At 43.9% G+C, this 22,671-nt stretch overlaps 1 protein-coding gene across 1 annotated transcript in view; it reads left to right on the top strand.

The window, feature by feature from the left end:
• The window catches only part of LOC119175626 (N-acetylneuraminate (7)9-O-acetyltransferase), a 152,430-nt gene that overhangs the window by 50,190 nt on the left and 79,569 nt on the right, over positions 1-22,671 (top strand). Inside the window, exon 6 of the mRNA XM_037426531.2 lies at positions 6,444-6,568. Coding sequence (XP_037282428.2) covers positions 6,444-6,568 — 125 coding nt within the window. The remainder of the gene's footprint in view (positions 1-6,443; positions 6,569-22,671) is intronic.

Raw genomic sequence — 22,671 nt, 5'->3', positions numbered from 1 at the left:
TTACAAAGCAGTTACCCTTGAGCTGGATGCCATTACACAAAGAGAAATCTCCTCGATGGTTCCAGAACTTCTTAATGTGATCAGGAAGCTTGTCTTGATGAGGCCAGCCCTGTGTACAATACTTGATGAGCTGGATGCATTCCTCGTCCAGTCCTTAGTTGCCTGCGGGTATTCTCTCCACTAACCAGCTTCGCGTCAGTGACCGCTGCAACTTGCAATTCCACGAACACCTCTACCACATCAACCGGACTAATCGATGGCTTCTCATCCAGAGCGCTTGAAAGAATATTAGCGGTGGCCAGCTCTTTGCGTGGAATGTAGACCACATTGATTTGGTAGCACACGAGTTTGATGTGGAACCTTTGAATTCGTGGAGGCATTGTGTCCAGGTCAGCGTTTCCAAGTAATGTCACCAGCGGCTAGTGATCTGTTTCCACCGTGAATTTGAGGCCCCGCACGCACTGGTAAAAACAGTGCACTGCCCATGTTACTGCCAACGCTTCCTTCTCTGTTTGGTTGTAGTGTTCCTCTGCATCAGTTAGTGACCATCATGCAAATGCTACTGTGCGTCGCTCCCCTGATGGTTGTTCCTGCTGAAAAACAGTTTCCAACCCACATGAGCTTGCGTCACATGATACAATGGTATTGCGACCGGGGTGATACTTCGCAACGATCTGATGTGAGCATCACCTTGATCTGATTAAAAACGATCTCTTGAAGCGGTCCCCATTCTCATGTATTCTGCTCGCCTAGCAAGGCACGGATAGGGGCGGTTGTCTGCGAAAGACTGGGTAAGAAGCGAACAATCGGGTAAGAAGCGAACATTGGGTAAGAAGCGAACAAGAAGCCGAGGTTAGGACGAAACGTAGATGACAGTAGCAGTAGCGTCCAAATGGCGTAATGAATGTGTTGTATGCCTGGCGGTTTTGGGATAATCGCATTTGGTGAAATCCTGCTGTCGTGTCCAGTTTTGAGAACACCTTTGTGTAGCCAAGTTGCCCAAGAAACCATTCAACTGTTGGAAGGACGTGTATTTCACAGAGAACTTCTTTGTTGAGCTTTGTTAAGTCCACACGTATTCGGATGCCGTCTGATGCTTTCGGTAGTGACGAGACCGGCGCACCACAACGTCGGTTTCATAATGCGCCTAATGACCCCTTGTTTTTCCATCTCGTCCAGCTTTTGCTTCACTTAGTCGTACAGAGGAATTGGAATTCTTCGAGGTTCACTGAGAGAAAATGGCTTGGCGTTTGGCTTGAGACAAATAGTGTACTCCTCGCCTACGGTGCTGAGTCCATCGGAGATATCCTGGCCAAGGGTGGCGTCGCTTGCAGAGTCAGCTGGCTGGTCAGGTTGCTGTGCGGCGTCGACAAATTTTATGACTCCCAATGCGAGGATAGCAGGGTAGCCTAGTAAAGGTATAGACTGCGACATACACCGATTGTATGTCGTAGTCTTGTATGGCACACTGATTGTATGTCGCAGATGACATACACTGGTTGTATGCAGGTGCGGCTCTTCCACTGCAACGTAGCTTTGAATCGGCCTGACACATTCAAAGGATAACTTCCTGGACGTGTGAGATGACCCTCCGTTTGTCGAGTCGAGATGGTACACCCGAGAAAGTGCTCGGAACGACGATAACTTCCGCTCCTGAGTCGACCTCGAACTTGAGCAGGGTGCCATTCATGTTAACCCTTACTAACTTGGCGCTTGCTTCACGACTGGTCCTGACAGCATGCATCTCGATGGCATGTGACTGTCGGCTGAATGAATGTTGTTTGGCTAAGCAAACTGCTTTGAAATGTCCTTTCTTTTTGCATAAACTGCAAAGCATTTTCTTGGCAGGAAAGAATTCTCGTTGATGGTGCCTCTCCTCTGCAGAATCGACACGATCCATGTGTCGCGTTGACGAAGAAGGTCTCTTTTGATGCTGATGCTCGTTTACGTGACTTTCATTGCGCTGGCGTCTGCTTCACTGCATCCACAGTGACAGGCCCATATGACTGGTTTTCGCGTTCCTGTTTTTCTCTTTCGGCGTCCTCGTGTAGCCGTGCATGCAGGAGCGCTTTTTCCAGCGTCAATTCAGAAGTGCGGCAGAGTTGTTCGATAATCTGCTGTCCAACAAGCCTACGATGAATCGTTCTCGAACGAGTCTATTCTCAATGTACGCAGAGCCGTAGTTGCATATTTTGACACCCTGTACGATGCGACACCATGTACGCTGCAGCATGCAGACCGACGCTGGGCGCGTCTACATCAGTGAGTTTGAGGCAGGTTGACCGAACGAATGCCTCTAGCTTTATTCAACCACATCATATATAGAGCGCATGGTGCATGGCACTCTCTACACTACAGATATCGCGTTTGGTACCTCGTCCGTTAATTTAAAACCTTTAACGGCTTTATGATGCGAACTTTTGCCTATGCTGTCAGTGCGCAGTCTTGCGTAAGCTTGTCGGATTTTTGTCGTTGTTGATCTCCCGTCCGCGAACGCGAACTTTGTATCACACTAGCTGTTCTTGGTTCAGTGCTTGAGTGCGGTCTTTTCGACACTGGATCTCCATGTCTTAGAAAAACTTTTTGCGACAACATACTGAACGGCAAGCTAGGCCTAATAGTTGCGTTTCAGTAGCGGTCGCATGCAATCTAAGTTGGGGTTTTGTATGGAATCAACGAAACTCTTTGCGGTGGCTGCACTCCTTGAAGGGAAGGGATACATATCGTTAACGAAAACAAGGGTGGCATGTGTAGCGCTCGATTAGTGGTTCGCGATTTGATTGTGACGTCTTCAAATCCGTTGTGCACCTGTAATAAATTTGAACGATTTGCTTCTTTCATCGCACAAAATTTCAGACGTGGTTCGACGTAATTTCTGTGTTAGGCGTGTAATCTTGGTGGTCTGAGAAGCAGTCGGCAAATTTCTGTGATAGTAGCCCTCCCCCCACCTTTTCGTGTTCATTTTGTTGGCAACGTGTGTCTTTGAACGTTAATTTTTTAAACATTTGGAAATTTAAAAGGTTGTCAGCACCACGCATGGCATCCTTCGATTATAGAACACGTGAGGCTGCTTGCTCAACACGTTTTGCACAATTGCGGCCCTTGAAAAAAAATTTTGTTTGTACCGTGGTACTATGTATAGTGCAAATATTCGCGACTCGAGACTACATTATAAGCAGTCCATACTAATGTGCTTTGCCAATGACATTGCATTGCTGAGTAACTCAGGGAACCACTTGGAATTCATGATTTCTGAATTAGAAAAGGAGAGCAAAAAGGTAGGTCTTAAAATTAATCTGCAGAAAACAAAAGTAATGTACAATAATACGAAAGAGAACAGTTAGATAAGCAGCAGTGCACTTGAAGTTTTAAAAGAGTACATCTGCTTAGGACGAGTAGTAACTGCGGAGCCGAACCATGAGATTATTGTAACTAGAAGAATAAGAATGGTGTTGAGCACATTCGGCAGGCATTCTCAAATCATGAATAGTAGATTGCCACTATCCCTCAAGAGGAAGGTATATAACAGCTGCATCTTACCAGTACTTACCTACGGAGCAGAAACCTAAAGGATTATAAAGAGGGTTCACCTGAAGTTGAGGACGACGCAGCGAGCAATGAAAAGGAAAATGATTGGTGTAACCGTAAGGGGCAAGAAGAAAGCAGAGTATATGAGGGAACAAACAGGTGTTAAGGACATCATACTCCAAATCAAGAAGAAGAAATGGTCATGGGCAGGGCGCATAGCATGAAAGGCAGGATAACGGCTGGTCACGAAGGATCACAGACTGGATTCTAAGAGAAGGCAAAGTGGGTGAAGGAGAGAGAGAAAGTTAGGTGGGCAACTGAGATTAGGAAGCTTGCAGGTATAAGTGGCAGCAGCAAGCACAGGGCCGAGTTGACTGCCGAAACATGCAGGAGGCCTTTCTGTTGCAGCGTAGCATAGTCAGGCTGATTATGATGATGATGACATATGGTTACAAGTTAGAATCTAACCCAAGTTTTGTACGTTGCAAGCAAGTGTATGACCACAGAGCCACGCCAGTGCTTGTGACTATCAGATAAAGACACTAGCCAGCTTAGAATGACTCTGAGCTGAGCTAGTCGTTAAGTGTTCATGCGGAAAGATAGGCCGTGCAAATTCAGACACAAGAAGAAAGTCGAGACACCACAAATGCTAAAAGCTGTAAGGCACACAATTGCAGAAAAGAAGGAAGGTGCAAAAATGTATCTGCACATGTACATGCATTAAGCTATAACTATCGGCCTGACATGTGTGGTGGTCGAAGTGAAAGTTGACTGTTAAGAATTTTTTCTTTATGTTATTTTATCGATGCTTGACTGAGGCATGCACTGCTGCTATCATCATCAATATGCCAGCCCTGAGTCATATGATGCACTTCATTCCTTTACAAAACTGCATTCATCAATTTTTGTCATGCACTTACACCCTTGACTATGTAAAGATAGATTAGAAGGTGAGCCTCCATTTAGCGATCTTTAATGTTCTGATGATATACAGACCTTATTTAGTATAAGCATTTTTCTTAACGCACAAAATGCTGCGTGACAGAAGCGTAGAATTGCAACAAGCATCACACAATGGGAATTGTGTAAGAAGTGCACGATTTTAAGTTTTTTTCATTAGATCCTGTCGAGGCATAATTAATAATTATCATTGTCAAAAGCATTAAAAAAATCTGCAGCCATTATTGCCTTAGGGACACGTAAATGGGTGCTTGGCTAATTTGTTTAATGATGGCGTACCGAGCAGCTTAACAGCAGTGGGAAATCTGGGACATTTAAAAATGACAAATATTAAGTACACAGTGCTCATGGCTTAGTTCGAGCACTTACTGAGAAGGGACGCCTGGTTATTGAATGAAAAGGCTATGTGAACACGGCCAATCGCACTTTTGCGTTCTGCTCTTTAAAGGGCTAGTGACCTGCCCTGAGGTCCAAAAATAGTTGTGAAAAGAAATATGTACTCTTTTGTTATGTGAACATACTGCTACAAAAATTTTGCGCGAATACGTGCTATAATACGAAAGTTAAAGTGGTTAGACCACCCGTTTCTGCTGGTACGCCACCCTTAGAGAGGGGGAAGGCGTAGCCCGCAGTTGTGACTCTGCCCATGTCATCAATGTGACATGATGTCAGTGACATAACGTCATCAGCGACCAACACATGAGCACGTGTGATAGTGGCACAGGGAGGAAGCGTGATGCGAGGATCCTGAAAGTGGCGAGACGCCTCTCGGAGGCTTTCGTTTTGGCAGTTTTCTCGGTACTCTTGGGCTCTACAAAATGGCAGAAGGCAGCACAGGAAAATGAAAATGCGGACTGCGCGGCCGAAACTGCATCACCAAGACGCCATCGTGTAGGGCAAGTCAAGTTGCCTATGGACAAGCTTGCGTCATTGCGCGTACAAGGGGGATCAGTCAAAAAAAGAGAGGCACAGGAATTGTTTTTCAAAATGGAGGGTCTGCATGGCATGAAGCACTGTAATATTAAAAAAATGTGGCCTACTGTACGAATTGGTGAACTTGTTTGGGGGAGTGTACAAAAAAGTCTGAGCCTGTTTACTAGCCCTTTAAGGTGAAGCTCAAGCATTCTCCAACTTATACGACTGTCACACAGACACTTTTGATCATGATCAGGGCTGAACTGGATCGAATTATTTGATCATGATTACTCGGCTCCTTACACAAGTGGCGAAAGTGAGCCTATCACTGCTGAGAAATCTAATTCTAATCAAGCTTTATCGCGAGTGGCAGTGCACCGTGTGACACTGGTATTAATTATATGTGCTGTACACTTGAGTGTTGTCAGAAGTTTCTGACTTTGGGGCATTTCTGTGGAATTCTTTTTCTCGTGGTTTGGGGTCACATTATAAAAGAAATGGGGCCTATGTGATCCCGCAAAAATAAAATTGAGGGCCGGTATTAGTAGTCTTTTATGCTCAATAAGTTGAGACTGTGTAGGACTATTGCTGCCATATTTTTTTGTGTCTGTCCATTCTTAAGTGCCCACAATGTACAATTGAGAAATGGGTGCTTGAAAAATGTTGCAGGCCCCCTTTCATTTCAAGTTTGTTTGGTAATAACTTGGAGTACTAAGGCACTTTTCCTCTTATTCCTAGTTCTCAATGCAGACACAAGCACTTACACTCAACAAATTTGTTGTAAGTTAGCACGTATGCTGCATTGGGAACTATGGATATGTCACACCAGCACAACCAAACATCTGTTCTTGCTAAGTTTGTTTTTTGTCATTCCTTGCTGCACCTAACTTGAATGGCTTCTCAATATGCAGTGAATTGCAGTGCTTATGATTCTCAGCTGCCCGATTTAAGCAGTGTTGTGCCTTAGTCTGTGTTAGAGTGCCGTGCTGATTTCTGGATGGATTTCTGAGGATGAAAATGGTGGTTCTTGCATGATGCAGGCTATCCAGATCTTGACCAACATGTACTGCAATGACCACATGAATTATAACGATGGCACCTGCTGTAGCAGCCCGGAGCCAGTTACCTGGCTGCAGACGATCACCTTTGCGTCGTTCTTCATAGTGTGAGTGTCCTCTTCTTTTGTGCAACACTATCCTCGCTAGCACATGTAATACAAGAACAGAAAATTTTAAGAGCTGCTTTTTTTTATTATACACAATGATGAACGACAGACAGTAATGCCAAAGAAAAGGTTGGAAATGACAGTTATAGTAATTAGTGTATAAGTGTGAAGAAATTATAGCAGACGAAGAGGCAACTTGCTGCCAGCGGTGACTGACTGTGCAACTTTTGGATCAAGTCTGATGATCTACCAGTTCATCTACAGCATCCACTTCATTGGTTATATCTGCGTGTTTTAACTTGAGAGTGTTAGGGCCTCTGCACACAAGCGGCACATTGGCTTGATGTTTGCCATTCTTAGGCTGCCATGTGCGAACAATGCCATGTGCGGGTGTTTTCATTCATGCACCCCTGCCATTTATTGCCATTTAGAGAATAGAGCTGAGACCCACTTTCGCACTGTTCATTGGCTGCTGGAGAGTCAAATGGCCAATCACCGACAGAGGAGCTGGCCAATCACCGACAGAGGAGCTACATGGTTGAGCCGCGTCGTCTTCTTTCGGACTTTTGCGTAGTCTGTGTCTGCTGTGGGATGCTTTGGGCTGCTTGCTTCATGCTCTGTGGTTCTTGCGCTAGGAGTGTGGATGTCATCTATGCCATTCTCAGGCTTGGGTACAGAAGTTAACAGAACATTGTAGTCTGGCTGGTATGAAAAAAAAGCACGGGGTAAAGCCAAAGAACATGCCCCAAGCTTGCACCAGGACAAGTGGTGCCAGCTATTCAGGATCAGAAACAGCTAACAAACACGTAATTCATGCCCTCTGAGGTTTGGGAAGCACCCATCACCACTCGCAAGGCTTGCAACATTGATTATTTGAGTATGGCATTTCTGGCCGGAACACGCTTATTGACCATATACTCAGTAACATTATGCCAGTTCAGGAGGCCGGTGTGGTCAATTTTTATCTAACAGATCATTATCCAATTTTTCTGTTATTAAAAACACAAACTAATTGTAAAAATAAATTGGTCAATGGGTGTCGTTTCGATTCTGTGAAATTCGTTGATTTGGTATCCCGCTTTGACTGGGGGAAACTAGCGCAAGAACTTTGTGTTAATAAAGCGTTTAGTACCTTGACTGAGAAACTAACAGGTATCATAAACTCGTGTACATCTGTATCCACCATATCGCGTTGGTACTCAGCCCCTAGAAACCCGTGGATTACTAGAGGACTGCTGCGTAGCATAAATAAAAAAGATAACCTTTACAAAAAAGTAAAACTTCACTTCAACTTGTCCAACTTGTCCCTCAGGACCCGTTTTAAACTCTATTCACAAACTCTTACTGTCCTACTCAGAAAAGCCAAACGAACCTACTATCAAAATAAAGTGCTCGAAAATGGGAATGACTGTAGAAAAAATTGGAACGTAATTAAGGAATTTTTGCATCTTGATCAACCAGATGCGCTTGAGACCGAATTTTCGGATGGCACAAGCGTTCTAACTTGCCCTGTCACTATCACTAATTCTTTTAATGAATCATTCTTTAGCAACTCAGTATCGATTGTCACTAACTTGCCTTCATTGTCTCGCTTGCCTCACTCTTTTTTCTTAAAACCCACGTCACCTGCTGACGTTCTTTGCACTATAACAAGTTTGAAGACGACAGGATGTGGCCTCGATTCAATTTATCCAGCTAAAATCAAACTTGTTGCTCGTGAGTTATCTTCTGTGCTCTCAGAGCTTATTAATACCACATTTTGTTCAGGCATTTTTCCTACAATCCGCAAACAAGGAAAAGTAATACCTGTATTCAAAAAGGGAGACCGAAAAGTTTTTTCTAATTATTACCCTATAACGATCCTCTCATTCTTTAGTAAGGTAATTGAGAAGCTCATTGTGAATCGCCTATTGGACTACCTAACAACATTTAACCTTTTGTCACATAAGCAGTTTGGTTTTCGTGCTAAGTTTTCTACCGAATTAGCACTGATTAAACGAACAGATAGCATAAAACAGTCCATCGATAAGGGGCTCTGGGCAGGGGCGTTATTTATAGATTTAACTAAAGCCTTCGACACTATAAAGCACTCTATTTTGTCTGCTAAACTTAATTCCTTGGGAATCTGTGTGCCTACTTTAGCCCTTTTACAAAGCTACCTCGCTAACAGAACCCAGGTTGTCAATTATGGCAGTGTTTTATCCTCACCAATAATAACTAACCAGGGAGTCCCACAAGGCTCAATTCTGGGACCTCTCATGTTTCTTATCTACATTAACGACTTACCATCATCACTTAACTCATCTGACTGCATACAATATTGCAATATTTTCTAGTGACAAAGATCTTAACAATCTACTAGCAAAATTAAACACTGATGTTGCGAAACTTGTTTCATGGTGCAAAAATAACTTATTGAAAATCAACCCTGTTAAAACAACTTTTATGTTATTTCACTCGTCCCAAAAAAGCATTACGATTTCACCCGAAATATACATTGATAACTGCGTCATCACCCCATCAATGTTCACTATTTTTCTAGGTGTCACATTAGACCCTCAACTCAAATATAACATTCACGTGAATTCTGTCATCAAGAAGACTGCTTTTGGCATCCGCATACTCATTTGCACAAGGAATTGTTTTCAGCAACACATATTAAAATCACTTTACTATGCTTTCATTAACAGTCGCCTAACCTACTGCATTTCATCCTGGGCCAATACCTACGCCACACACCTAACATCTCTCATTCACCTTTAGAAAAGAGCAGTCTGAATTATCGCACATAGTTCCTACACAGCATCAGCAGCACCCCTCTTTAGCACTCTCGAAATTCTACCGTTCATTTCCACCTTTCAACTCAAACATGGAATTTTATTATTCAGAAGTAGAGTCGGTGACATTCCCACTGACATACTTCCCCTCACACATCTTCACATTTAAATAACACGTAGTTTCCTAAAAATAGTAACCTTCTGCTTCCAAAAGTAAGCACTAACTACGGCAAAATGACAGCCTTGTTTTCTGCAATTTCTTTCTGGAACTCACTATCATCAATTATTAAAATCAAGCCCCTCATTACATTGTTTCCGGCGGCATCTAAAACAGTTGTTACTAACAACATGCGACACTTGATTATATATGTATGTGTATGTATATAGGTGTTTAAATACGGTTATATGCATTTATGTGTACGTGTATAGGTTCTGAAGTGACACTGTATTAGTTAGTGATATGTATGTGTTATGTTATAGTCATTTAATCCAATTAGTTATCTCCTGTTTTATCACTTACATGTAAATATTTTGAACTACCATAAGTTTCAATAATAATTTTCATTACGTTCGTTTTGTTTTATTCGCTTGCTGTTTTTTCCTTAGTTGCCAATTTTTGTTCTATATTTTTATAAATGAATTCACAGGAGGTCCCCCTGACAGTTTTTACTTTGGGACCTCCTTCTGTATTATATCAACTTTTTATTTGCACGGTATTGTACTGAATAAAAGTATTCGCATATTGGAAAAAAAATGCTATCAGCAAAAAAAGAAAAGACTTAACCGCATGCACCTGATTTTTTAGTGACAGCGATAAGCGGCAACAACTTGCTCCGTCACACTGTCGCGTTGAGACGGCTGCAACCGCATGTCGGTGACAAAGTTTCATTGTTGCTTGAATGAAAACTATTCAAGTGAGGCCTGGGAGAGAATCGTCACCACCACAAGCCTGGACGCCAAACTCCGGGCCATCAAACGCGCTGATGAGGTCGCGACCAGGTATGGCCTAACAGCTCTCGCCACTTAGAAAACCGTCAGCTGCCCTAATAATGTTGTTTACTACTCCTATAATGTGCATACCCATAAATTGCAAACAGAAGTTTAAAAGTTGGTCGATGTCAACATGCCAAATTTACTACTGTCTTGTGTGGCATAAGGAAGCCACAAAAGCATTTCACAACCTTGTTTTTTCGCAATCTTTGGTATCACTGCGACAGGGTGCCCAGAAGCATACGCTACAATGGCTACGATGTACTTCGCATGACGATTTCACGTTACAGCGAGCGACCATAATTGTCACGACCTACTGTCGAAACATCAAACCAAACCTTTGACAACGAGATTTACAGCAAAATATGGCCACTGTCTCACTTTACGCGCGAGATGCGAATGTAAAAAAGGTGGTCGATACCTTGCATTCTTTGAAGTACGCGCGGATAACAAGCATCAAGAGTGAATTGTGACTGAAAGGACGACCAGTGGTGCAGCCATGTTGCTGGAAATTGCCACACTGGCTTCCGGGCGAGAAGCGATCTTTTTTAGTTTTCCAGAAACGCGCCACGCGATAAGCCGCGGTGATGGATGGGCTTCCGTGATAGCGAATCCTGTTGCTCGTTGCAGTCTCTAAAATATCGTGTGTATGCAGTTGGGCCTTGAAAGCAGTGCCGAGTTGATTCGAATGCTGTGTTGTCGAAGCTTAATGACAGGAATCTAAAGCGAATGGAAGAATCAGTTGGGAGCTGACAAACTACAGAGTGTACAGCAGCCGCTTGATAGATTCGAAGTGGATGACAACTGCTTTTGGTAGTGCAGCTCTGTTTTTCAGGGGCGCGAATACCTCACTGGAAAAGCTCGCCGTGCACTTTCGTCTGCTCTTGCATGGGCAGCAGCGTCCGACATTCTATGGCACTGCTCTTGCAGCAGTCTTGCCGCTAGTGTGAGTGGATCATTAGTCAAGGCTTATCACAGCCAAAGTGGCGAGTGTGGAGGACTCTTTTACTGCCAGCTGGTATTGCGTAGAAAGTGATCTTAGTATAAGCTGGCCAGCTTGTAAACAGATCGTGTTTTACCCAACTTTTTTTCTATTGTCGTATGACGGTTTATTGTGAATCCCTGGCAACATGTGCAGTTGATGTAGCGCTAGTCCCACATGAAGGCTGTTCAAGGGCACAAAAACAGACGCCTGAGCATTGCATGCCTCTTTATTACGGTTGCCTCCAAAAGAGAAGATGAGCCATCCTAGTGCCTTAAAGAATAGGCAGTATGAAGGGGCTTAAGTCGACTGCGATGTCTGAGGTCATGGGATGGCGTCATGGGTTTGACAATGTAGTTGACAGGAGACATATGGCCTTTGATGTGGTAGGGGCCATCGTAGCATGCGGAAACTTGTTCGTAGGTCTAGAGTTGTGAGGCGGGATCCGGAGCCAAACAAGAGAACCAGTCAGGAAATGCAGCGTTGGCGCGTCGTCCTGCCACTATTTTTTGTGGCTTTGTGCGGCTGTGGTAAGTTTGTGCATGAGCTGCCTGATCGTATTGGTCGTATGGCCGGTAGGGTTGCTATGAAAGCATTGTGTTCATTGTATGAGAAAGCTCTCGTTCATACAACAAGAAAAATGGTGAAAGGCCAGTGGTGGCTTGTGTAGTAGTATCGTAAGTGTAGGATAGAAATGGTAAAACAGTGTACTAGTTACTGTGATCCAATGCAATGTACATAGTTATGTCACTGAGTGTGCAGTTGAACCTCTCTGTCGAGCTGTTTGTTTGCGAGCATTATGTGGTAGATCGATGCTGCATGCAGTGAGAAGGGCTTGTATTATGTCGGACAGGAACACATGCCCTTTGTCGCTTAGTTGTTCGCGGGGTGCCGTATGTCGAAGATGCAGAATGAATGATGCAGCCTCATGAGAGGTGGCAGCTGAGAGTGCTGCAGTCTTGGCGTAGCCCATCAAATGAGTCATGCTGACAATTGTTCATTGGTGCCTCAAGGAACTGCACGGAAGTGCAATGTATAGGTCTATACTGATGCAATCAAAGGGATGTGGCTGTAACTCGCCAGAACCTGGTTAACCTTATATCACTGGCACATTGTGCTAGTGCGAGTATACTGGCAGACAGTGGTACATTTCATGCCAGTAGAAATGTTGCCATAGACAAGTATATGTTTTCAGAACGCCAGCATGACAATGGTGAGGAGCAGCATGGAAGTAAGTTCAGGTGTCGGAACCCATATGCCATGGTATCATGAGCAGGACCATCGAGCATATAAAGTAGAATCTCGATCAATTAAGGGCGTCAAACTGATGGCCTATAAAACTTTTATTTGGCCTGTTCTGGAGTGTGCTGCCGTAGTTTGGAGTCCCCACCAAAAAGGCCTATAAATGAGCTGGAAAGAATCCAAAACTTGCAGCCACGTTCATATGTTCAAGATACAAAAAAACAGACACGGTTACCGAGATGCTAAACTATTGTACTTTGGAACTGCTTGAGATTAGGCGAAAGAAAAACAGAAGAAAATTATTATTTTAGATTCTTCAGGGTCGAATAAATATTGATAAAAATATCTATATCCGAGAACCTGGTAGAATTAACAGAAGAATAAACCACAGTGCAGTCATTAGAACATATGCCACCAGCACAAACATCTTTTGGTATTCGTTTTTTCCCAATGCCATTGAAAACTGGAATACACTACCTGCACATATTGCTGAGTGCACGGAAGCAGAGGCTTTTGAACATTTGCTTGACAACTATGTTATCTAAAAATCGTTAGAGGGTGTGTGAGGTATTGCTTTCTTTCTTTCATGCTGATTCTGATGATTTTCTTTTCTTTTTTGTTATTATTGTTGATAGTTGACATTACTTGAGTGTTTTTATATACCAATTATTACTTCTATGTACTCCGTCCTTGTAACGACCCATAAATATGGGTTAACAGTATGCTCAAATAAATACATAAATACGAATTCAAAAGGAGCATGCAAAATATTCGTATCATCCCAAGTTCGTCTGAATCAAAAACAAGTTAAAACTGATTTTGAAGATTAATAAGAACATTACTGGCTACTACTTCTTGCTGAAGAAGTCAATGATGTTTCTTCTAACTTTCCTGCCTTCGCCTTCTTCTCTATAAACTGTCGCGGTTTTCTCACTTACGCATGCTGCTGGCGCGGTGCGTTCACACTTAACATTAAGGGAGCAAAAGCAGCCAAACTTATTGAAAATTCACTCACTTTGCTGCGCTTAAGTGGCCGTAGAACTGCGCTGAGAACTTGACACAAAAAAAATCAGACTTGGAAATTCAAGCGAAAACACCAGAGCGGCCGGAAAACACGTCCACGCCCGTTAAAAACATTCATATTCGTTTTGTCCCTCTTACATGCCACCACTGCCACTGATGTTTACGCTTGAAAATTCATTCCATTTTGCCCATTTGCTGAGCATTAAAGTTCGTACCGAGTCTAGTTATGCATGCAAAGCACAGAAAACAAACAGTTTACACATTTACAAACGTTGTCTCAAAGATATGCCAGCAGAAACAACACGAGTGGATGCAGCGCCGGCGACGAATTCAGCTGGCAGTGCAAAAGTGAGACATGTTAGTACATGCCAATTCGCTGCCTGTGCACCTTCTACTTACAGTGTTCTTAGTGACCGTAATCCATAGCAGGCTCTCTATGAAAGTGTCCTCATCAAAGCCGTCAGCTTTGATGTGCGGCACGGGTAGTTTGCGATAGCGCTTACGCGATTCGCCGCCGACACCTTTGCCGCCATGTTGAATTTGCGGCTGGCTGTTTATATCACATAGTTTGAGAGCTAGATCAGCTGGTGTAGCCAAAGCTAAAAGCGATCTGCTATCGCGAGAAAATCGGCCTCACACTGATTCTTTTCGCGTATGCCTCGCAGCATTTTTTTCCAGCCACTAAAGCGAGAAAAATTCCACGTAGTTTGTCCGCATTCACTCTCTTAGAGGCCAAGAGTGAACGGGCCTTCCTCCGACAAACAAGCCTCATTACGCCGCTTGCGTGCAGCGGTCAATCGCAAATTCGTTTCATCTGCGGTGACGGGACAAACCATTCGTATAGCACCGAATAACGGCATATTTTATAAAATGTAGTTCATATAAACAACCTTACAATTCGTATCATTGCAAAATTCGCATAAACTGTAATCGTGTCTTCGAGATTATTCTGTGATTCATACAGTAAAGAATGTTGTTGTGCTCAGTAAATTGGATGGTTTGGCGACAAAGTGCCCTAGAAGAAGGTGTGGCAGATGGATCCTGCAAGAACTTCAGCATATTTGAAAGCAGGGGGTCCTTGCATTGTTCGAATGGCATGTTAGTGACATCGATGGGTGACATAGATGCGAAGAGTGTTGATGTGGTGGCTACGTTGGAAGGTATTGGTGATCAAGAAAGTGCGTCAGCGTCTTCGTGCTGCCTACCTGATTATTAGACAACATGTGTGTCATATTTTTCCAAGCGAAGTGCATGTCTGCTGAGTTGAACTGATGGATCTTTCAACACAGAAAGCCAGCAAAGAGGGTGATGGTCGGTAACAGCATTGAAGGTACAGAGATATACCGTCTTTACTTACATAATTCTTGCACTTTCTTTCATGGAAAACTGATGAAAAGTAACGAGGTACGTGAATTGTGGGAGGAAAATTTACTGCAAAAAGTGCAAAAAAAAGAACGAAGTGGCCGCAACGGGATTCTCATGTCAGCAACTAACTACAAGCTTTGAGATGTACTGATCGATACTTACCTTAACAATAAAACCACAAACTCAACACAAAGCTATATTTATTTGCAGAAACTAAAGCCACTGTTTCAAGATCCTTGCGTGGAGACCCTTGACATAATAAAGAAGTACCGCCAGAACCTGTGGTTTTTTTCCCATTCTTAGGCTTACGAAGGACCCAACGCGTCTTGTTGGTAGATTTGAGCTTCTCGTGCTGCCGTCCCCAGTAGCGAACACAAAACTCGTTGACTCCAAAGTGCCTGCTGCCAGACTTGTTGCTGTTGTTTTGTGCATGTTTAATCTCTTTCAACTTGAGAGCTGCTGTGTAGCTTCCTTATCGACTCATTGGGTAATCACAGAATAAACACAATAACGTACGCTGCATGGACTAACACTAACATGCCGCAATGTGTACTATCAGCGTCAAATGAAACCCGAACAATGGAGCACGTGTTCCAAGCATTAGAAACAGTATAGTGTTGGCCGTCCAGTCATCATCATTGACAGGCGTGCACATCCGGTTTGGCAGCACTGCGCAATCTCCCTACAGTGCGTTATCTCCGTTTCTGCTCTATGTTTCATACGGTGGCCCCGCCGCGGTGGTCTAGTGGCTAAGGTACTCGGCTGCTGACTCGCAGGGCGCGGGTTCGAATCCCGGCTGCGGCGGCTGCATTTCCGATGGAGGCGGAAATGTTGTAGGCCTGTGTGCTCAGATTTGGGTGCACGTTAAAGAACCCCAGGTGGTCTAAATTTCCGGAGCCCTCCACTACGGTGTCTCTCATAATCATACAGTGGTTTTGGGACGTTAAACCCCACATATCAATCAATCAGTTTTCATACGGTGGGAATGGCGGCCATCGTGGGCGTGCCAAACGCTTTTGATCGTATCACTCGCAATTTCTTGCTTTTACTTCAGCGTCGCAGTACAATCGGTGACTCGGTGCAATTAAACGAAAAGAAAAATATAATCTATTTGTGGTTGATCTTCAAATGATCGTCGCATCTCATTTGTCAGCGCTGCTTCACCTGCACCCTTCTTTCAGAGACCGACCCGAAAACGCGTCACTTTAACTGGAAATTCTGAGCGTTTCTTCGGAAGAAAGAGCGCAAATTGTTTTGCTTTACCGGCACGAAGTGAAACAGCGTGAAATTGCCACCATTATCAACTGTCTTTTGTCCACTATAAATAGAATTAGCCTGGAATTTCATGATAATGGACTCCGTGTTGACAAACCGTGCTACAATACTCGCCTTCGGCTGCAGTAGTTTAACGTCTGTTTTTTGTTCCTTCAAATACCATACCTGGAACACAAGCAGAAATAGTGCACTACAGGGGGATCGCGCAGTGCTGCCACACCGGATGTGTGGGCCTGTCTGTGCCAATGACTGCTCGACGACACGCACTATGCCACTGATAAGGCTTGTGCCACGCGCTCCGCTGTTCGCGTTTCATTTGATGCCAATAGTAATTGCAACTTTGAGATGGCTTGAATTGGAGCTCTGTGCGTTGATAGTATGCATGATGCTTGAGATGGCGCTAGGCTGTCGTGCATTGTCATCATCAGTGGTTGGAAGAAGCAGAAGACATTACTAATGCAATTTTTTTAGTGCAATTATTACTCATGGAAAAAAAAATTTGTATGGCAATTAAGGTGATCCGAGAATTATGCAAATGCAAGGATTACGCGAGTAAGTACAGTAGGTAGGGATGAAATTGGCAGAGAGCCAAAACTATGGCCAAACACTCCTGTTCTGTCACGGAACAGTTGGGTTCTGCCTCCTTCAAAGTGCGACTGGCATACGCAATGGCATACTAGCATACTAGTTGTAGCCGTCCTTTTGTTGAGCTAGGACTGCACCGAGATCTAATGCCACTAGTCTCCGTATGGAACTCGGTAGGTGCCGTGGGATCATAATGTTGCAGGATAGGTGATGAAGTAAGCAGATGATGTAGTTGCTTGATGGCTTCTTTGCTCAAGATTGACAAAGCGAGGATTCCATTGCTAGCTTTAAGCAAATTTGTCCATGGTGCTATGATGGCTGTAAAATAGCACACAAAGTGACGGAAGTATGAGCAGAGGCTTCCAAAGTTAGCTGCAGAGTGCCTTAAGGGGGATGAGGGTCTTAAAATAGCACAAAATTGTAAAAAGTGCTGACTTTCAAAAATTGCAATTTGAGGTACTTATAGTCAAAACCATGTTTTGGAAAAATTTTATATTGTGGCAAAATACCATTTATTTTTGTTAAAAGCTTAATACGTGAAATACAAATGTTTTTAAAACTTAAAACATAATTTTCTTGGCATTGTTATTTTTATGAAGTCAATGTGTCTTACAGAAGTTTGAGCAAGTGTCTGTGAAGATATCTAAACAAACTTGGTACCATTTTTTTCTGCAGCACCTGAACTACAGGCTAGAGCTTTTATTTTTCTCTCAACCTTGATAAAATTGTAATTATATGATAAATCTCAGCTAATTACTGGAAGCTCATTTTTACCTTCCAAGTTTAAAAATTGTTTCTGATCAAAGAAATAACCGTTTTGACATCTAGTTTGCTTTAGCCTGTGGAATGAACCTTTTAGAGGAAACATGTAGTTTTGAAAACTAACATTTTTATTACGAGTTACCATGAAGACCCATAAGCAATTATTTAATTATAATGTGGGAATTTGTCATTGAATAGTACACATGCATGGTAATTTTCATGGCAGTAGAATAATAAAGTTTTTTTTTTAAGATCATTGTCCCACTTTAAGGGTAGTGAGCTTGAAAAGCTTGGTGACAGCACGAAGCTTGGCTGGGTTAAAAAGCACACCATCCTTCGATTCAAAATAACCCAATATTTTGTTATCTTGCTGCAGCAAAACGGCATTTTTTGATGTTGAGCTGGAGGCTGGCACAGGTGAGTGAAGTCAGGATCTCACATAAGCAAGTGAGTTGTGTTAGAAAATCTCATGAAAACACAACGTTGGGATCATGATAGTATAAGATGTGTTTTGCACTTGTAGTTACCGTATTCACTTGCATAATGAACCCCCCCTCCCTCACCTTAGTCTTTGGAACAAGAAAAAAAAAGTTTCTTTAATGTATCTAATAATTTTATTCGTTGTGCTATCCAGGGCCGCTGACAATCGAAAGAATAATAAATTAAGCCATTATACCACAAAAGAACAATGCAATAAAAGTCAAAGCATACTTTCGCAATCATGCTAAACAGTTGCGAAGCAGCATGAACGCAGACAATGTCAATCGAATTTAAAAGTTGCACCTTTCGCGGCAATGCGCCATCTGTCGAATACAGGAGAAACCTTTTTGCTTACAGCGCCAAGCAAGCACAGCAGCGTGAGAACAAAGCAAAAAACAAACGCACGCACCCGTCTTCTTCGAGGTCGTGCAAAGTGCCCTCCGCACCGGCAGGGCATCGCCCACGACGTTTGTGCGCCGCCATTTGATGTTGTGTTTTCGTTGTCGAGGGGTTGTCATAAGGAACTTAGTTGAGGACGCCTGCTTCGCAAAGCGCGTTCAGCTGCTATGCTAGCTACACGGCTGATTTTAAACTTAAAGTTGGTCGAGCATGCCCTGGAGCATGGAAACCGAGCGGCTGGACGACACTTCGGCATTGATACGTGGGCCTTCGTTATGGGAAAAAACGAGAGCTTCGGGCTACAGAACGATTCGTCGCGCATTTCGCGGGCCAGGACAAGCAAACCTGTCATGCTAAATTTTTGCTGTTAGAATTTTTCAATGACCTTTTTCTCCCACATAATGAGCCCTCCCCCCATATTGGCATCAACTTTTTTGAAAGAAAGGTGGGTTCATTATGCGAGTAAATACGATACTAAGGATGGTGTCCATCATGCCCTCGAGAGTAGCAGGTGCGTTGCAGAGCCCTAAAGGCATGACTGTAAATTCATCTAAGCCACCAGACATTACAAAAGCTCTCTTCTCACAGTCCTTTTCAGCCATTGGCACTTGCCAACAGCCAGAGCAAAGATCTAAAGATAAGTATTCCGCACCTTGCAAGCAGTCGAGTGCGCCATCTATGTGAGGCAGCGGGTAGACGTCTTTACGAGTGGTCTTGTTTAGCTGATGGTAACTTATGAACTCAAAAGTTGACCTTCGACCTTCAGTTTTCAGCAGCTGCGAAACAACTGTTTAAGGCGGTGGTCAGACCTTAGATGCAGAGGAGAGAGAGAGAGATAAAGATTCAAGGAAAGGCAGGGAGGTTAACCAGACGCACATCCGGATTGCTACCCTGCACTAAGGAAGGGATGAAGGGGAGAAAAAAGGTTGCAGAGAGATAAGAAGGTACACACAATCACGAGCACACTCAGTCTACAGGCGGTCACTCAGGTTTGTTGACTTTAAGTAAAGTAGGAGTGCTTTAGTTGCTTTCTGCGCAACGGAGGCAGATGCCCAAGGTCCTAGAATCTTCTGCACACAAAATGGTCTGGAGTCGAGTTGATTCAAAACCATCCGGAGCTGGCATCGATGTGGGTCGTAGCAAGCGCAGCTGCACAGGACGTGTTCAGTGGTCTTTTCAGCTCCACAGTAGTCGCATGTAGAGGTGTCTGCCATACCAATGCGAAAGGAGTACACTTTTGTGAATGCAACACCCAACCAAAGGCGGCATAACAGTGTCGCATCGGAGCGGGAAGGTTGTGATGGTAGCTTTAGCTTGAGCGAAGGATCCAGTTCATAAAATTGACACCTTTGGAAGCTGGTAGATGACCAGAACGTGCGTGTGAGATCTCGAGCCAGCAGGTAAAGTTGTCTTGCTGCATCATTCCTTGATAGAGGAATCGGGACTACACGAGTTTCTTCATGGGCTGAGCGGGCTGCATCATCGGCTAATTGATTTCCGGTAATACCGATATGTCCAGGCAGCCATTGATATATAATATCATGCCCTCGTGCTAGAGCTTCATGATGGCGATGTCCTATTTTATGTACCAATTGTTCATGATTCCTCCTACGCATGGCAGACTGCAAAATCTGAAGCGAAGGGTGCTAAAAATCTCTGGGCCCTGACAGGCCGCCATTAGAATCTGAACTTGGCTACATTTAAGGCTAGAACGCTATCTAGTGAGGCTAGTCTAGCTGTGCTATTTTATGAATTAGATAGAGGGTGTGAAATGGTATGTAATAAAGCTCGGCTAAGTTGGGAGAACACGATTGGCTTATACAGTGCTGAAGAATGGACACATCCTATGCTACCGTGGATTAGTTGACAGAAGAGAACTGGGGGTGCGGTTTCTTATACACAAGAATATCGCTGACAACATAGAGGAATACTATAGCATCATTGAGAGGGTGACAAGCATTGTGTTTGAGTTTAACAAAAGGAACAAGGTGAAGTTGGTACAGGCCTACGCACCGACATCGAGCCATGGTGATTATTACGTTGAACACTTTTACGAAAATGTAGAGTGAACATTTAATAAAGTAAAAACACAGTATACTATACTGATGGGTAACTTCACTGCCAATGTAGGCAGGAAACAAGCCGGAGATCATGCAGGGGTGGGAGGGAATAGGGCATCAGTTCTAGAAATACAAGAGGGGAGTTATTAGCAAAGTTCGCAGAAGGTAATAATTTACGGATCTTGAATACCTTCTTCTGAAAACGGGCTAACCGTAAGTGAGTGTGACCGAGTCCTATTGGTGAAACTAAATAGGATATATACTTCGTTCTGTGGGCACACCCAGGCGTTGTACAGGATGTAAAAATAGTTGGCTTGATTTGATGCAGTGACCATAGAATGGTAAGAGCTCGTATTCACCTAGATTTAAAAAAGCGAAGCAATAAACTGATGTGGAAGAGCTAGCGGTGAGAGGCAAAATAGAGAAATTCAGAGTTTCGCTTCAGAATAGATTCGTGGCTCGAAACGAGGTAACCAGTGTTAGCGTTAACACAATGAATGATAGTGCTACTTTAGTATCATGAAAGAGTGTGTAATGGAAGTCTGAGGTACAGTCACTAGACAACACACTGGCAAACTATCTGTAATGTCTGCAGAGCGACCATGAACAGTCCGAAACATGGACTCGAAGAAACTTTATTACTCAGGACACCTACATATACAAGGGACAGAGACACAAACACAACGCCCCCCCTCGGGTACAAAGAACAGAACGAAACTGAAACTAAAATCACATTGCAACATATTTCCTTCCTTATTTAAAGAGGTTAATGGTGTTAGTAGGGGTTAGAACAAATAGAGAACACTTATAGTATACACAATGTACACCCGCACTACTTCAACACATAGCCCTTCACCCATGCAGGAGGTTGTCGTTCTCGCTGCGGCCGCCCTGTTGCTTGGGTGGCAGCAGTCTGCGCCGGTACAGGCTGAGACTGCACAGGACCAGATGAGGTTGGTTGCACACTAGTAGGTCGTGTCACTGGCACCGCAACAGCTTGCGCAGCAGAAGGCTGCGGTGTGGGCAACCCGGCAGGAGAAGCTGGCAGAACGGGAGACTGATGTGGTTGCACCGTTGTAGGAGAAGTAGGCACAGAATGATAGCACGGCACAGCACACTCGCAAGGAAGTGGCAGCAGCTCACTGGAACACTCAGGAAGATGAAACTGACTACTCTGAGGAACTTTGGCAAGTTTTGAGGCTTTTCAGCTGCGTCGGGCTTGTCGGCAGGCGCGGTTGGCGTTGTAGCTGCGTCGGCTGGTAGCGTGTTGAAAATGCGCTGTCCCTCCGTTCCAAGACAGTGAATGAGGGTGGCCCTGCGTCACTCTGGCGAAAATTCAGTAGCTCCAGAAGCAAGCAGGTACGTCTCGAACATGCGGTGCCACTGCTCCCATGGCACTGCTGGACGGCCGGGGCTGAGCAGGAATGACAGTGGCGGGGTCAACCCAGAACAGCTCATGGTAGATGGACCCTGGTCACACACACTGGCGAAAAAATAGATCTGCGAAGCGGAGCCCGGAAACGGTTGCGAAGCAGCATTACTTGCAGTTTACCTCGTCGCCATTGTAATGTCCACAGAGCGACCATGAACAGTCCAAAACATGGACTCGAAGAAACTTTATTACTCAGGACACCTACATATATACAGGACAGAGACACATACACAATGCCCCCTCTCGGGTACAAAGAACAGAACGAAACTGAAACTAAAATCACATTACAACACTATCCCAGGAGACGAAAAATCTCGTTAAGAGATGGAAGACCATGAAAGCCTCAAATGCAACCGACAAAGTTAATCAATAAACGTAAGGTAGCCAACATATGAAGGCATAACCTGCAGATAATCAAGCATGTTGTAAAAAGTGGAAGAAGCCTAAAAGCGGTGACGGCAAACTTGTGCATATGCAAAAATCTGATGTATGCATTAAGGGCAAGGAAGCCAATGTCACAACCAATATGCATAGGATAGCTGAGGTGGTAGAGGAGTTCTACAGAGAGCTGTACAGAAGCTGAAACAACCAGAATGATATCGCAAGCGCAGAGGAATTTGACATCCTACCAGTAACGACAGGGGAAGTAATGAAAGCCCTAGAAGGAATGCAAAGAGGGAAAGCCGCTGGTGAGGTTAAGGTAACAACAGACCTGCTGAAAGATGGCAGAG

Source organism: Rhipicephalus microplus, chromosome X (genome assembly GCF_043290135.1).
Source record: "Rhipicephalus microplus isolate Deutch F79 chromosome X, USDA_Rmic, whole genome shotgun sequence".
NCBI classification, from domain to species: domain Eukaryota; kingdom Metazoa; phylum Arthropoda; class Arachnida; order Ixodida; family Ixodidae; genus Rhipicephalus; species Rhipicephalus microplus.
This window is presented reverse-complemented; position numbering and strand designations above follow the sequence as displayed.